General features: G+C 48.0%; 3 protein-coding genes across 4 annotated transcripts in view; all 3 read left to right on the top strand.

Annotated features, from left to right (window-relative positions):
- Positions 1–15,589, top strand: part of HOXA3 (homeobox A3) — a 46,758-nt gene that overhangs the window by 3,167 nt on the left and 28,002 nt on the right. Inside the window, exon 1 of one of the 2 annotated variants that reach the window (XM_075051194.1) lies at positions 9,117–9,208. The exons of the other annotated variant lie outside the window; for it this stretch is intronic. The gene's annotated coding sequence lies outside the window, so the exon portion shown is untranslated. Of the gene's footprint in view, positions 1–9,116; positions 9,209–15,589 lie in introns of those variants that run through there. 2 annotated transcript variants of the gene reach the window in all.
- On the top strand, positions 720–3,500 carry HOXA6 (homeobox A6). The gene is made up of 2 exons (XM_075051265.1): positions 720–1,763; positions 3,192–3,500. Exons 1-2 carry the CDS (start codon positions 1,328–1,330, stop codon positions 3,449–3,451), a joined length of 696 nt encoding a protein of 231 aa, XP_074907366.1. The 5' UTR covers positions 720–1,327; the 3' UTR covers positions 3,452–3,500.
- Positions 4,969–8,402, top strand: HOXA5 (homeobox A5). The gene is made up of 2 exons (XM_075051251.1): positions 4,969–6,171; positions 7,153–8,402. The coding sequence occupies exons 1-2, from the start codon at positions 5,610–5,612 to the stop codon at positions 7,401–7,403; spliced, it is 813 nt and encodes a 270-aa protein (XP_074907352.1). The 5' UTR covers positions 4,969–5,609; the 3' UTR covers positions 7,404–8,402.

Here is a 15,589-nt window from a genome sequence, read left to right as displayed (position 1 = left end):
TTCCCCTCTTAAAGACACACATCCGCGTTCAATCAAATTATTCGGAGCAACAACGAAACCGATTGGCTTCTGCTGCCTCATTAGCGGGGCTGTATTAATTAGGAATAGTCCTACTGGCTCGTTTTTGAATTTGAATGTTTGATTCCCTCGGCTCGACTCTGGCGGGGGGGACCCGGGGAGAAGAGACACGTGGAACTTTCTCTGGGCTGCTCGGGGGGCGCCGGGCGCCCGCCCAGCCCTGCCCGGGGCCTTCTCAGGCACTTGATGCAAGCCAAAAATCCCCCCTCCCCAGAAGGCCAACGCTTCCTGCCCCAGCCACAACCTCCGCCTTAATTAGGGGGTGTTCATTAAGATACGAGACCTCTTCCACGCAGGACGCATTAGCCTCTCTCACAAAAGCCGGGTTCGGCGCCGAGGTCGGGTCCCCGAGCTCCGAAGGGAAGCCTCAGCGGAGGGGTGATTTCCGAAAAAAAAAACCCCCAAAACCCCAAAACCGAAAAAAAAAACCCAAACAAAAAAAAAAAACAAACCCCAACAAAAAAACCCCAAACAAAATCGCCTAAAAACCCCTGGATGCGGTTGTGGCATCGCGGTGGGAAAACGGAGAGGCCGGGCCGCGCCCCCCCTCCCGGCGCTGCGCGGCCCTCCGCTCCCCCCTTTCACGTGCTCCCTCCTCTCCAAACTTCCCCCCCCCCCCCCCCCCCCCCCCCCCCCCCCCCGCAGCACCCGCCGCCGCCGCCGCCGCCGCCGCCACCTCCCTCCTCCTCCTCCTCCTCCGCGGCCGAGCCGGGGGCTGCTGGCCCACCCCGCCCGCTGGGCTGCGCGGCTCCCTCGGGGGCGACGCGCCTGTCGTGGGGCCGCCAACTTTTAAAGGCGCCCCCCCCGGCCCCCCCTGCAGCCGCGGGGCGGGGGGGGGGTGCGGGGGGTGTGCCCCCGTCCGCCGCTGTCGAGCTGCCCGCTCCTGCCGGGAATTATTACTATTACTGTTATTACTGGGATATTTTTTCCCCCGGAGGGGCGGCGCCGCCCCGGGGGCGCGGCCGGTCCCCGCGGCGTGGCGTTGCGCGGCGCGGCGCTGCGCGGGGCTGCGCGGGGCGGCGCGGCGGGGCCGGGGCTGCCGGTAAGTTGGCGGCGCGGTGGCGGCGGCCCCGGGGGAGCGGGCGCCGCGCGCGCTCCCATTGGCCGCCCCGCCGTCAGCTGCTCCTATTTTCTGCTGTCGCTTTTGGCGCTCGGCCATCCAGAAACAAACCACTTCGATGACTCCTAATAGTTATCGCCAGATGTACTAATACACAACAAATCACGGTCCGGGAGAGGGGGAGAGCAAATGAGTTCCTATTTCGTGAATCCCACTTTCCCGGGGAGCCTGCCCGGGGGCCAGGACTCTTTCCTCGGGCAGATCCCCCTTTACCCGGCGGGCTACGATGCTCTCAGGCATTTTCCGGCTTCGTACGGGGCAAGCAGCCTGCAGGACAAGACTTACACCTCACCTTGTTTCTACCAACAGTCCAACACCGTCATTGCTTGCAATCGGGCTTCCTATGAGTACGGAGCCTCTTGTTTTTATTCGGACAAGGAAATTAGTAGCGCCTCTCCCTCCGGCAGCGGCAAACAGAGGGGGCCCGGGGACTACCTGCACTTTTCTCCCGACCAGCAGTACAAATCCAGCGGCGTGCAAGCCAAAATTGTAAATGACGAAGGCACCGACCGGAAGTACACGAGCCCTGTTTACCCCTGGATGCAGCGGATGAACTCCTGCGCTGGTAAGGCATTTCGATGCAATCGGGGGTGGGGGGGTGGGCGAGGAAGGAAAAGTTTCTTTCCCCAGGATTTTTTTTTTTTTTTTTTTGGTTCTTAGATAAAGTCCAGACTGCTGGAGAGACGCGGTTCCTGCAGGGCAGTGCGTAACACGAAACCTTCCCAGGTTATTTTAGACCTGGCACGTTGGCACCCTGGGAACGGTGGCCGAGAGCCCAGCTTGTGGGCTCACTGGCGAAAGTTACCGAGGAATCCTTAAGAAGCAGGCAAAAAAAAAAAAAAAAAAGAAAAAAGGAGAAAAACCCCAGCAGAGCAGTTTTCCCACTCTCCTAAAGCCACCCCAAAGCGTCTGCTCTGCTTCTTCATTGTCACAGAGCGATGCAGGGAATATGCCCCCTGTACGGGGGATCCAATGCATTTGTGGCACATTCCTCCTCGCCCCCCTCCCCCAGCTCATTAGCCTGTGAGTATTGGATATTGAGAGCACGTTTCTGGGGCCGTGGGCGCACTTCCACGGCATCGGGGATTTTCGTTGCCTTACGAGTGAACTTCACGTAATTGAACTATTCTGTCCAGGAGTGGTGCTGGGGGGGGGGGGGGGGGACACGACACACACGACACGGTTGTGTTGGGGTGGCACTTCTTTTTAATAATCCCGTATTAAGACGTTTACTTCCAATGTTTGCTAACGACTCCTCTCCTCTCCCCTCCTCCCGAGTTTACGTTTGCTGGACTGTGGGTCGCATTTCTTTTTCGGAAAGTTAAACTTTTAGCAAGACCATTCTGATGCTGCTTTGCATTCGAAGGCAATAAATTCCGGAGCAAATGGCAAAGGCTATTCTATGATCTTTAGCTGATGTCTACAATTATAGTTAAATTACAGACCCTCTGTAGTCACACCCATGGCAATAGAACGTGTTTGTGTCAACACGCCCGCATATGCGTGCACACACACACGCACACACACACGCGTGCAGCTCCCAGGATCGCACACGTGTGTGTGTGAGCGTGTGTGTGTGAGCGTGTGTGTGCGTGTGTGCGCGCGTGTGTGTGTGCGTGTGTGCGCGCAGAGGCTCTCAGCACGCCGAGGGCAGACACTGCTCAGCGATTCACACGGGTGCTACCTACTCCGCTTTCCCTAGGACCACCTTAAAGCCTCTTCGTACCCCAGTTACCCCACCACCGTAAGCACGTTGCACATCCGCATTTACAGCTGGTCAGGCAGGAGAAAAGGAAAAGAGGGACACACACACACACACACACAAAAAAAAGCCTCCAGGAAACCAGAGCAGGCTCCCCCCCCGCCGTCCCCCCCCCCCCCCCCCCATCCCGTGATTGTGCCTGCAAAAAGAGGCAGAATATACTAACCGCTCTTTCTGGTCTGAAATCACTGGGCCCTGTCCAATGCGATCGTTTTGTCTTTACTTCTACAGGTACAGTATATGGAACTCATGGGAGACGAGGGAGGCAAACTTACACCAGATACCAAACGCTAGAGTTAGAGAAGGAATTTCATTTTAACAGATACTTAACCCGAAGACGACGTATTGAGATTGCAAACGCTCTCTGCCTTACTGAACGCCAGATTAAAATATGGTTTCAAAACAGGCGGATGAAATGGAAAAAGGAAAACAAATTCATAAATTCCACACAGCCCAGCAGCGAAGAAACAGAGGAAAAGTCAGGGGAGTAGAACCACGTTTAATAAACACTACCAGGCCTTTCCTTAGCGCTTACTATTACTATTATTATTTACCTTGTGTTCCTTCTGCTACAAAAATCCTATAGGTTTGTCACAGTCTATTAATTCCCCAAAGGCTTGGTTAAAAGATGTACATTTGCAATCATCTGTGGCTTGCTTTAATATATGTGGAAGTCCTAGCTTTCGAGCTACAGGCATGTATGTATATAACCACCTTTCCAAAGCATAGATGGCATTGCTTAAAGTGTTAGAGAAATGGCCCAGATTTTTAAATATTTGAGGTGAGCATCTGTGTGTGGGTGAGTGTCCCTGGCGTGCCTGTGTGAGAAGAGATAAGCGAGTGATTTTTTTTTTTTTTTTTTTTTTTTAGGAAGGTTCATACTGTAGAAATACGAGAGATTTTAGAAAATCCTGGGGTTATGTTTTTGCTAACTCCCGCTACGTCGGGCCGTCTCATTATGCTGTGTTTGGGAGCTTACAGTCTGCAGGGGAGAAAAAAAAGTTTTACGCATGTATAAGATATTTAAATAGCAAAAAGAGGAAAAATCCTTTTAAAAAATCGTTGTATAAAACCCCGGGTATAAACTTGCAGTTAAAACGAAGATGAATTGCAGGGAGATTTTTTAAATGCCGCTGAACTGCTTAATCTGCACTACTAGTATTAAAGTAAAAACTCGGCGTTAAACTTCAGGGGAAGCGAGGAAAAAGGTTTCTGAGCGGGTGAATTTCTGTTGTTCCCGTTGAGCTTACACTGAGGTTTCAGTGAGCTCAGCTCTACACTGAAGGGGCTTTGAATTATGGACTACATTTCTTGGGGCTTGGGTCGATCTTTCTTTCTTTTTTTTTCCCCTTTCCTTTTTTTTTTTTTTTTTTTAATATTAAAAGAACAGTGTTTGTCACATTAACTCGGGGATCTTCTTCCCCGCTTTTGTGGTATCTTAATTCACATTCGCATTTCTTAGCACTGGAAAAAAAAAAAAAGATACTCTAAAGGAAAGTAGCTGCCAAAAAATGCTTCCACTTCGAGTTCTGTATAAGTAAAATAAGCGCAGAGAAAATATTGATTAATATATACGTTCTGTCTCTCTGTATTATATTGTGTGTGCGTGAGTGTGCATGTGAAGCTGTGTACAAATACACTTGTATACGCATCCAGGCTCTTTTGTTCGGAAGGCAGCGCATTTTGGGCTACCGCGGTAGAGATTTTAAAAGCCAAATCTGGAAAATACTAATGCAAAATGGCTACCGCCGCATTTAGAGTTTTGTTGTTTTGGGTTTCTGTCCGAGAGGCGGAAAAATAACGGCGGCCGTGAAGCCGCCTGGAATTTGACCCCCTAGTTGGGCAAACGCTGCACGATATTTATCTTTCCTAGGTACCTGCCATTTCACATCGGCAGGACCCGGGTGCCTCTCGAAATCTCCGGCACGGGAAGAAGGCGGGGGGGCGGGTGGGGGAAATTACATGTGCATATACATATATATGCATATGTATACACGTAGAAGGGGCACAAGCGTGGCCGGCGTGCGAGGATGGGTCGCGCAGGATCTGTGACCTGGCGTGAATAAGCCTCGCTCGGAGGAGAAAGCGGGCACAAAGCGGAGCGCTGGCTGCACGCAGGGCTCCCCGGCGGCCGCGGCGGGGAGCAAGCCCCGCCGGCCCGCCGGCCTGGCCGCTCGCTCCCGGGGCCGCCGGCAGCGGCGGGCGCGGCGGCGGCGGCGCGCCCGCTCCGCGCCTCGCCTCGCCGCGCCGCTCCGCGCCGCTCCGCGCCGCCGTCGGGGGCCGTCACCCCGGGCCGACCCCGCGGAGCCGCCGCCATCCCCCGCGCCGCCAGCGGGTGGCGCTGGAGGCCGGCGGACGGGCGGGCGGCGGCGGCGGCGGCGCGCGGCGGCCGCGCGCCCCGGGCCGCCCGCGCCCTCCCAGCTCCCCCACCAGTGCACGAGTTTACCTCTAGAGGTCATCAGGCAGGATTTACGACTGGACAACAAAAGCACGTGATGTGAAGCCGTACCCCATATTTGGGTGCCTACGTAGGAGGGAACCAAGTACATGTCCCAGTCATTTCCATAATTCATCATAAATTGTGCAAGGGTGCTATAGACGCACAAAACGACCAAGAGCCACAAATCAAGCACACATATCAAAAAACAAATGAGCTCTTATTTTGTAAACTCATTTTGCGGTCGCTATCCAAATGGCCCGGACTACCAGTTACATAATTATGGAGATCACAGCTCGGTGAGCGAGCAATACAGGGACTCCGCCAGCATGCACTCCGGCAGGTACGGATACGGCTACAATGGCATGGACCTCAGCGTCGGGCGCTCTGCTTCCACCCACTTTGGTGCCAATGAGAGACCCCGCAGTTACCCGGCCAACACCACCTCTGCCTCGACAGAGCCCAGGTACAACCAGCCCGCGACGTCTTCCCACTCGCCTCCCCCTGACCCTCTGCCCTGCACCGCCGTGGCCGGTTCGCCTGTCAGCGAGAGTCACCACGGGGTGAAAAACTCCCTCGCCAACTCCACCAGCACTTCGTCCAATTCCAGCAGCAACACGCACATCAGCAGGGACGGGGTTGGCACCTCGTCTGGGACTGAGGAAGACACTCCAGCGAGCAGCGAGCAGGCAAGTGCCCCGACCGACCAAAGCACAGCCCAGCCTTCACAGCCCCAGATCTACCCCTGGATGCGAAAACTGCACATAAGTCATGGTAAAGCAAATACCCTCTTCTTTCTTTTATTTCTCTGGAGGAAAAGGAGGGTTTAATGTAAACCGGGTGGCTGCGCCGAGCAAGGTCGGGGAGAGGGGGAGAGGAGGGCGTGCGAGCGGGCAGCCTCCGCGCACGGCGCAACTCTGCTCGCAGGGAAGCACGCTCCCTTCTCCGGGCGAGTCCCCCCCGAAAGCAAAAACCGCCCGGCCCCCAAAAACACAGCCCGCCCGGCTCCCAGCGCCGGCCCCGGCGGGCAGCGGGGGAGCAGAAAGCGCCTTCCCGAAGGGGGATCGGGAGCAGAGGCTGCTCCCGGCTCTCCTCTGCGAGGGGGATCCTCCAGTGGGAACGGCGCGGCTGAGCCCATTTATTTTGCCGAGCCGTATTAAAAGAGAATAGGAGAGGGCGATGAGGGCAGTTTTCACTGCTGGGAAGCCGGGGGGGAGGCGGGGGAGGGGGGAGGCGAGTCGCCCCAAACTCCGGGGAGAGGGCTTGAGGGGCGCGGGGAAGCGGAGCAACTTTCAGCCCCCTGTACCTGCCCTGCCCTCGCTGCTGGGGGAGCAGCCGGGGGCTCGCTGCCTCCCAGAGCCTTCCCCAGCTCAGCCGTGGGAAAGGGCTGCACGCTTCAGCTTTGCTCTCCCAGCGCTCAAAACCCAGCTAACAGCAGAGGCATCCTCCAAAACAGCTTCTCTGGGGGAGGCGGGGGGGGGGGGGGAGAGAATCAGCCTTCCCCCCCAAAAAAAAATTCAATTTAAAAAAATCGAACCCCAAATCCAAGCGAAAACTTACCGAGATCACCAAATCCCCCTCCCCCAAGCCTTTCCTAAAAGGGGCTGGAGGGAGAAACTTGTTGAGCGTTTATCCAAACCAGAAACAAAACCAAGCAGGACTGAGAATAACGGTCCTGGTCGCTGGTAGCTGCAATAAGACACGAAGGCTCCGAGTGGCTGCTGAGAATCTAAATCATGTACTTTTCTCTTCCAGACAACATAGGGGGACCAGAAGGGAAAAGGGCTCGGACTGCTTACACCCGCTATCAGACCTTGGAGCTGGAAAAGGAATTTCACTTCAATAGATACCTGACCCGCAGAAGAAGGATTGAAATAGCACATGCTCTTTGCCTCTCAGAGAGACAAATAAAGATCTGGTTCCAAAACAGGAGAATGAAATGGAAAAAGGATAATAAGCTGAAAAGTATGAGCATGGCAGCTGCAGGAGGGGCATTCCGTCCCTAAGCGTTTGATCAATTAAAAGTACTGAGCAGTATTAGCTGACCCTGCGTCTCATGTCAGTACTAAGTTGACTTTCTAAAACTTCCTTGTGTTACTTCTGTGAAGAAACCCTGTTCTTGTCGCCCTTATTCATCTTTTAATCATGAGCCTGTTTATTACCATTCTCTCGCGTGTATAAGTAGATCTGCTTTTATCGTACATTTCTTTGTCTTGAATGGCTTTGTCTTGAAAAAAATAATAGATGTTTTAACTTATTTATATGAAGCGAGCTGTGTTACTTGAAGTAACTGTTAAAACAAAACAAAACTGAACAAAAAAGGACAAAAAAAAAAGAAGGTAAAAAAAAAAAAAGGAGAGAGAGAAAGAAACCCTCCCCCGGTTTAGTACAAATGTTATGTGTTGCACTCAACCTGCTTAACTGTGCATGTGTGGTCAAGTGTTAATGTCTGTATAGCTCCAAGCTGTTAAAAATATTTTTATTCAAACTACCTATATAATTCCTGTGTAATTAATGCTGTTGTAGAGGTGAAATGATGAAATCAACTGAACTTGTCCTACGTGTAGTGAATAGTGAATCTGTGACGAAAACTGTGATTCCAAGCAGTATGTCCTTGCTGTGCCTTTGTATATGACTCTTTGCACGAACTCTTAGAAGTGGCTCTTATTAAGCGCAGCTTCTGTGATGTATGTTTTTTGTGAACAAAGTTACAAATATAGTCAAAGTCTGGCTGTTTGAGCAAACTGTGATCAGCTTTTTTTTTTTTTTGTATTTGTTTTTAAAAAAAAACTGACTGGAAATCAACAAAAAAAAAAATAAACTTTCTATTGTAAAGTTTTCGTGACCTGGTTTGTGCAAAGCAAGAAGTTGTGCTTCCTGATTTGCCTCTGAAAAAAATATTAACCCATGCAGAGTTTTTAATAATATTTTACCTGGCTCCTGCTGCACGTTGCAAATGGTAGATGCTGCGATTGTCCGCTACCAGTATTTTTAATTGAAAGTTTGACCGTAAGTTCCTCCTTACTGGTTTCTCGCTAGGTGCAAAGCTGCATCGCAGGACCACAATCAACACCCTTTGTGGGTGAATCAACTGTTAGTTGTTTGGTGATGGTTGGGAAAGAAAAAAAAAAAAAAAAAAAAAGAAGTGCTTTGTTAAAACACGCTGCTAACTCCAAGACGTGTTTGCATCGCTCTAGAATTTCTCCTGTGGTTTCATTAAGTATATTTGCAGGACAGCCACGTCTGAGCCCTCTGTGTCTATAAGTAACCCTCGCTAGCCACATTCCCACTTTTCAGCCTTTAAAGATTTTTGGGTTTCTTCGCTACGATTAGTTTGCTATAAACGTAATGTTACTTACCCCATCAGAGCTTGAATGGTTAACTCTTCTGAGCTTCTAAGAGCAACTAAAGATTTGCACATTTACTCACTGGTTACATTGATGCTTTCCCTTAAAAGTTATAAAACAGTAAACTTTATAAGCCCCAGTTCCGGCTATATGACATTTGGGTGCCAAATGAATAGGGTTTTGTCTATGAATTAGATCGTAAAATCATCCATAGCACAGACAGATAGGCTCACTGGCTATAAAAAGTCACGTGGTGCCATTAAAGTAAGTTTTATGGTTTTGGGGAGTTGACATCCAACATTATATACCACATAACATATAATCTCACTGACGCTGGACTTCATTTGACTCTTTTGCAGGCTACGTGTGCCTCCTGGCCATTCAAATTGTCAGGTTTAGGGACAGAAGTATCCAAACCACAAGTTCTCAATACTGTATGAAAAATGGCTCCTTGCAAGTCAAAGGTAAGTTTTGTGCACAAGTTCCTTAAAGTTTATTTGTACAGTGGGGAAGCTGAGGCTCCCGCTCGCTCTCGCTGCCTCTCGCCTCCTCTTTCTTTCTCTTTCTCTTTCCCTTCCTCTCCGCCTGGAGCTTTTCAGGATGGTCCCACCGAGCCCAAGAGGCAGGATCAACCCCTAATGATCCAGGTTGCGCTGCAAATCCCCCCATCCCTTCACTCGTAGCAGCGAGCTCTCTATTTTAACGATCAAATCAAAGTAAACCACAATAAGCGACTTTGGCAGAGATGGATTTTGGGGCCTAGCTTTAATCACTTTGACTACCGCAGAAGATAATTACTTCCTTTGCTCCAATAGACTCTTCAAGTTTGGAGAGGTTTTGTTTAGCAAAGAGTAGTTACTGCAGGCGATTAAAAAAAGGAGAAACAAAATAGATAGGGCTTGATATTATCTGGGCAGTGTCTTATGTAGGCATGATAGAGTTGGAGGCGTGCTGATATGGTAATAATCTTTGGATTGGTGAAATATGTCGCACATCAGAGCTAGTAGTAAAATGGCACAGATTGTACTGCAGCGCATAAGATTCCTATATTCTGCATCGGGTTGTGCAGAAAGCTTTAGCTATGTATATAGGTCTATCTGCGAGCGCGTAGTGTGTTTCGGGGATGCGCATTTATAATGTTGCTGTAACTTTTTCCAGATCCTATATGTAACTGCATAAATATAAATATATTTAAATTGTGTGTGTGTGTGCATGCATGTACAAATCGATGTATATGCCTGCATAAAGCCGTGCACATGCATACGTGTGTCTAATATTGGTGTACTTATGTATACAAAGGGTGTGTACGCGTGTATAGATATATATGTTCCTGTGACTTTTTTTTTTTTTAAAGCGAACCAATTGACTGTAACTTGTAGCATTAATACAGGAGACTACAGGTCATTAGAGTGCTGCAAATTATGAAATACGGGCTTGGTTTATTGAAGATTGTAAATATCCCCCAGCTCTGCTCTCTCCCTCTCTGCCTTATATTGCTGGCTGCCATTGTGGGGTAGGCCCCAGCTGCGTGTTTACTTCAACATTCTTTTTATTTAAGTGGACTGTTCTCACTAGAGTGTGATTACTCAGCAATAAACTTTATGGCCGGATTTCACTTTAGTCTTTGAATTTCCAGGACTTGAATGAAAGGGTGAAAGGAACTCTGTCTTTCTCTTGGTCGCATTAAGGCCTGATCCTTACCCTCAGAGCTGTTACTTAGGCGAGTGATCTTGGGGGGTGCAGACTGACTAGTTGGGGGCTAGGGAAGAGATTTGAGAATTGCCTCCAAAAAAAATACACACACACACATATATAAAATCTCCAAACCAGCTGTGAGTATCTCTTTCTTTGCTCAGGTTTGGAGCAGTAGGGATACAGCAGACTGCATTGTTTTCCTTCATGTGTCATAAAGTCGGGTTTGCAAAAGAATGGGGTGGTTTGATGCGAGCTGGGAGATGGGCTTTGTTTTATTTCGCTAGTGCTATCCCGTTTGAATATTGTGGTTTAGGCTGTATCTGTTACTGTGAGCAAAAATGAGAGAAAGGCACAGGGGTACAGGAGGGTAAGGTTGTTGTGTACCTCTGCAAGGTCTGCACATTGCCGAGTGATCCCTATTTTTAATTCATTTGCCTTTAATGTTAAAGAAACGGTAGTACGTATGGTTGACTCAGCTCAAAGATCTCACAGTTTTACAAATATTTAACATTTAGAGTCAACCCCCTATGTAAGATAAATGGAGTCCGAAGCCTTTGTGTCTCTGTATCCTTCCTATGAACACTAAACAAACACATATGCATGTACTTTATATTAAAAAAAATGGGAAAGGCTTTAAAAGTGCATATCCAAACGCACATTTGAAAATAATTTCCGTAATAAACAGCTGGAGATTTTATAGTACACTAGCTGTCACATTTTCGTCAACAGGAATACCAGAAAGTTATATATGATAGGCATGTATTATATTATAGTATATGCTATAAAATTTTATAGTTTGAGGCAAAGGCATGAAAACCCTTTAAAAGTTTGGGTTTCATTTATATATGGGTGCTTTTCCAAGGAAAATCCTTCTCTTGTAAACGGGAATGATACTAGACACAAACCATTCACAATTACTCAATATTCAACAACACTGCGTTATTTGAATTATCTGGTGAATATACAAACACGCACAACCGTTCGACTAATATTTTAGGAACCTGGATGTCATCGTGGATTGTAATCTTTCATTGTCTAGAGCGAAAAGGTTTGCTACTACATAATTTCACATTTTTTAATGTGGCTTCTGGAGCATTTTCCACGTAAAGCAGTGCATAGAGATTCAAGAACTACGGAAAAGAAAAACATCCCCCAACCCACAAGCATATAAACAGCCCGTACTGCAAGAAACCCTCTTACAACAAAAGAAAGTTAGCTAGAAATGACAACTTCTCCATATTTCTGGCCCTGCCCTGTCCTAAGCAGGACAGTTGAAGCCATTCAAATCCAGAAGTGCATTAAGATTTTCTAATACGCTTTGAAATTTGAAATTCAAACAACCCCAGACTGCCGAACTCTACCAAAATATTCCCAGGTCCTAATTGTTTTCCGAGGGAAAATGTCATGGAGAATAATCGCTGGGAATCAGGAGAGAGGTCTTATCTGCGCACATTATTTTTTCTGCTGTGTTTGGGGGATTAATGCGTGCGAGTTTGTTTTACTTTAGGCATGGCAAGTGGCGTTCTGCGCATTGAAATACAGTTTACCTAATCGTTTGAAAGGAATACTTGAGTGTAGTGTGTCATGTCTAAGCGTAAGGCCAATTAAAGATCAGGCAACTCTCTTAATGTGTGTAAGCAGTGACTTTGCAAGGCATAACTTTCTCTAAACCAGAAGTGTAACAATCCGATGGAAAGTCATCCGTAAATTACAGCTCTGCAGCCTTGTCTAAACCCTGCAAACGCCCTAATTGCAGAACATTACGGGGAAATTATTATTCTGCCATTTCCTTACATTTAATAAGTGTGTATCTGTGGAAGGGTGACAATAGAGTGGTTTGCAATCTGCTCCATGGGAAATTGAATGGAACAGATCATGAGAGGCGGATCAGGAGGTTTCGATTTCAAACTCTGGATACTGGAGCAATGCCTTTTCCCTCCCCGCAAATACAGATTTAACACATTAAATGCAGACATAAGTAAATCTCCTGACCAAGTTAAGGCAATCGCTTTGCTTTCTTAGCTCTTTCTCTTTCCTGCCCTTAAAATCTCCCCGATTTGTTGCAAGAGTTGCTAGCCAGAGTGCAGAAACACAGCTCCCACAGCCGCCTGCTCATGTCTGAAAATATTATCCCCTTCAAATTAAAGCATCCTCACTAATGTCTCTCTGGAAGGCAAATACTCATGGACCATCACAGTCACATGTTCCTGTAGCTACACGCACAAACAATATCAAATCTGACATAGAGAGCGTGTAAAATTTGCAAGGATTTCGCCTTATAGCACGCATAAGGAATCTTTCCTATATCCCCTCCCCAAAAAAATGTCTTTACAATAATAATATTTGCTATGAAGGTTATTGGGTAATTATTGCAATTTTGTGGAACAGTCCTTGCTTGAGGTGAAGTCTGTCTCTGGATAACAAATGGCAGCCCGTGCAGTTCACTGCCAGGTTAAGTAAATGCAGAAAAGATAAATCTGCACACCCTAGGAATCACCAGCAGAGCTCGCTTTAGACCAAGTTCACAGTCAACTCGTTTGCCTAGACAAGGCTTCGCAAACAATTAGAGTTGTTTCTTTATGTTAAAATCAAGGAGAAATTACTAAGACCCTCGCAGCAGAGAGCTGCAGCTTTTCCCCCAACGCTCGTCGCTACATTCCTTCCAACCTCACGCCCAGAACTTACCCAGCATTTCACCTGCAATTGTAACCATATAGCGCCTTTGAGTAACAGGCTTCCCTCCAACGCTGCCGAAAGGCTGTGCAAACTGATCTAACAGCACTTTACAAAGCTGCGAGATTAAAGAAAAGAAAAGGGGAACAACAACAACAAAAAGCAATAATTAAAAATGCAAAAGTATCCGATTTCTCAACAGCAAGAAGAAGGAAAAATAAAAAAAAAAAGCCCTTAGAAAGCTGGGGGAAACGGCAGAACTATTGAAACAAACAGTGCGAGTGTCTTACTCCTAAAAGAAGCTGCATAGCTTTTGTATATCTTTGTGGTTAAGGGCGTTACAACTGCAGGTCAAAAAGTTGAGGGTCAAAAGTTTACGTTTTGCACCACTCTTAGTCATTCGCCCAGACGGAGTTTGATGTCAATGTTATAGCCGAGATCTTGACTATCAGCACAAAAGATAAAATAGCTTTGAGTTACGTGTGTATCACAGTATGGACTCCAGGTGAACCCTACTGGCTGAATGACCTCAATTACCGAGGAAAGGATAGAAAATTCCTCTTTTCAAGAGTAATACACGTTGTATTTCATCTTGAATTATCGGCCACATTTGTGTCTGAATATCTCGGGTTCAGCCGCGGCAGGTAAACACGCGTGTTACCCCCACAGCAGCCGCCGATGCTGCCTCCTCCGAGAGCCAGGTAGCAAAATGTCTTACCCTTGTTTATTATATAATATCCTGCTTTAAGAGCTTTAACGTTAAGCCTTCTCACTTTGCAAAATAGCAGGGAGATAAGATAGGGGCGAAGCTATTAACGCGTGTATCGATCCTAGCCGCCTCTTTGTTTCTGCTCTCATTTCTGTAGCGACCGCTAAACTGTGCTTGAACAGGACATGCTGGAGATAATACGGGCTATACGTTTGATCCGAAGGAGCTCCTTTAAAATGCGGAGCGGCGGGGCTGTGTTGTGCTACCGATGTGTTGTGCGCCCCGCGCCGCTCCGTGATTTGGAGGGTCCTCACAGCCTTCTGGAATTACCCGAGGCAGCAGATCCCAGCGAAGTGGGGAACAGGGAGGCTTGTTTTCCCTCCCTCCAGCCACCCGCCTCCCCCTCCCCCCAAGGAAAAGTTTAGTGGAATTTCTTTGCGCAGAGAGTTATTCCCACAACGCTGGGATTTTTTTTTTTTTTTTTTTTTTTTTTGTTGTTCCCAGTGCCGCCTCGGTGTTGAAGCCTTAGCTCCTCGGTTAGGCGTCTCTGTAGGGACAACTGGCCACTATTGCACAGGGAATTTCATTCTGGGGGAGATCACTGCAAACCGGATTCACCCTGGAATAATGAGAATGAGCGGTGGATGGAAGAAGGAAAGGATATTCCCAAATACACATAAGCAGATATGAAAGGTGTGGAGGAGGGGACAGGGCGACGAGGCAGTCCGAGAAAGAGCGCACCTCCACCCATCCATGCGTTGCTGCCTTTCCACCCCCAAGGCAGGAGCCTACACCGGTCTCTGTGTAGCTGGTACGTGTGAATTATTTGCCAGAGACACAGCTGGATCGTGGCAGGCGAGCGCTATTCCTTGGGAACAAATATGCGAGAGGTTACATTTCAGATTAGCCAAAGTGATTATTGGAGATTTTGCCTAAAGTTCCTGCTGAAGCCTGGAAAGTGTAAAATGCAAGTGTTTGCTCGGCGTGTGGACGTAGTTCCCAAGTTGCTGCTGTTGCTCGCTTGTAGCGAGCCCTGGCATTGCACGTTTGGGGAGCCTGGCCTCGCTGGAGATAGTCTACAACCTTTCACATCCAGAGTATTTATTTGGTGTAAGAGCGAAGCCTGATAACAAGCTAAAAACCGGAGCCAAATATCTATTTTGTTAGAGAATAGCAGGCGGATTGTTTCCAAGAATAACAATGCATCTTTGATATACCCAGGACGAAAGCTGTTACTATAACTGGCTTACTCAAGAGTAGGTGACTGAAATCCATTTGCTTCCTCAACAAAACAATTAGTGGCTCAAATTCCATATTTTCATTCTGGCTTAGACTAAAAATACCAATAAGAATGTCTTCAAAGAAGTTGAAAGTGCGACTTCAATAAATATTGACTCTTCTGAATTCTTGTTGAAGTTATTCCTTAAGAAAAAAAAAAAAAAGGCAACAACCTGGAGCGGAACAGTTAAGAATCTGAGACGAACTCTTTCTGTCCCTTCACTCTCTGCATTCAGCACACCGCGCTCTGGCGTGGAAGGTCTGCTGAAAAGACCATTCATTTAAAATCCGGGCACAAATCACATTTTACGTGTGTTTATTTAACTGCGCCAGGACAGAGCGAGCAAATCCCGCCAACCATCCCGTTGTTACGAAGGGCCCCGGTGCCCGAGGAGTCACGGCTTTTACCAAATGCTGAACTTGGGGCAAAACTGCGAGCATTGCCCCGGCAGCGAGCGTAGGAAAGGAGCGCTCCCGCCCGCGGAGGCAG

The sequence above is a fragment of the Buteo buteo genome, chromosome 2 (assembly GCF_964188355.1).
Source record: "Buteo buteo chromosome 2, bButBut1.hap1.1, whole genome shotgun sequence".
Classification (NCBI taxonomy): Eukaryota; Metazoa; Chordata; class Aves; order Accipitriformes; family Accipitridae; genus Buteo; species Buteo buteo.
Note: the sequence above shows the minus strand (reverse complement) of the source record. Positions and strands in the feature narration are given on the sequence as shown.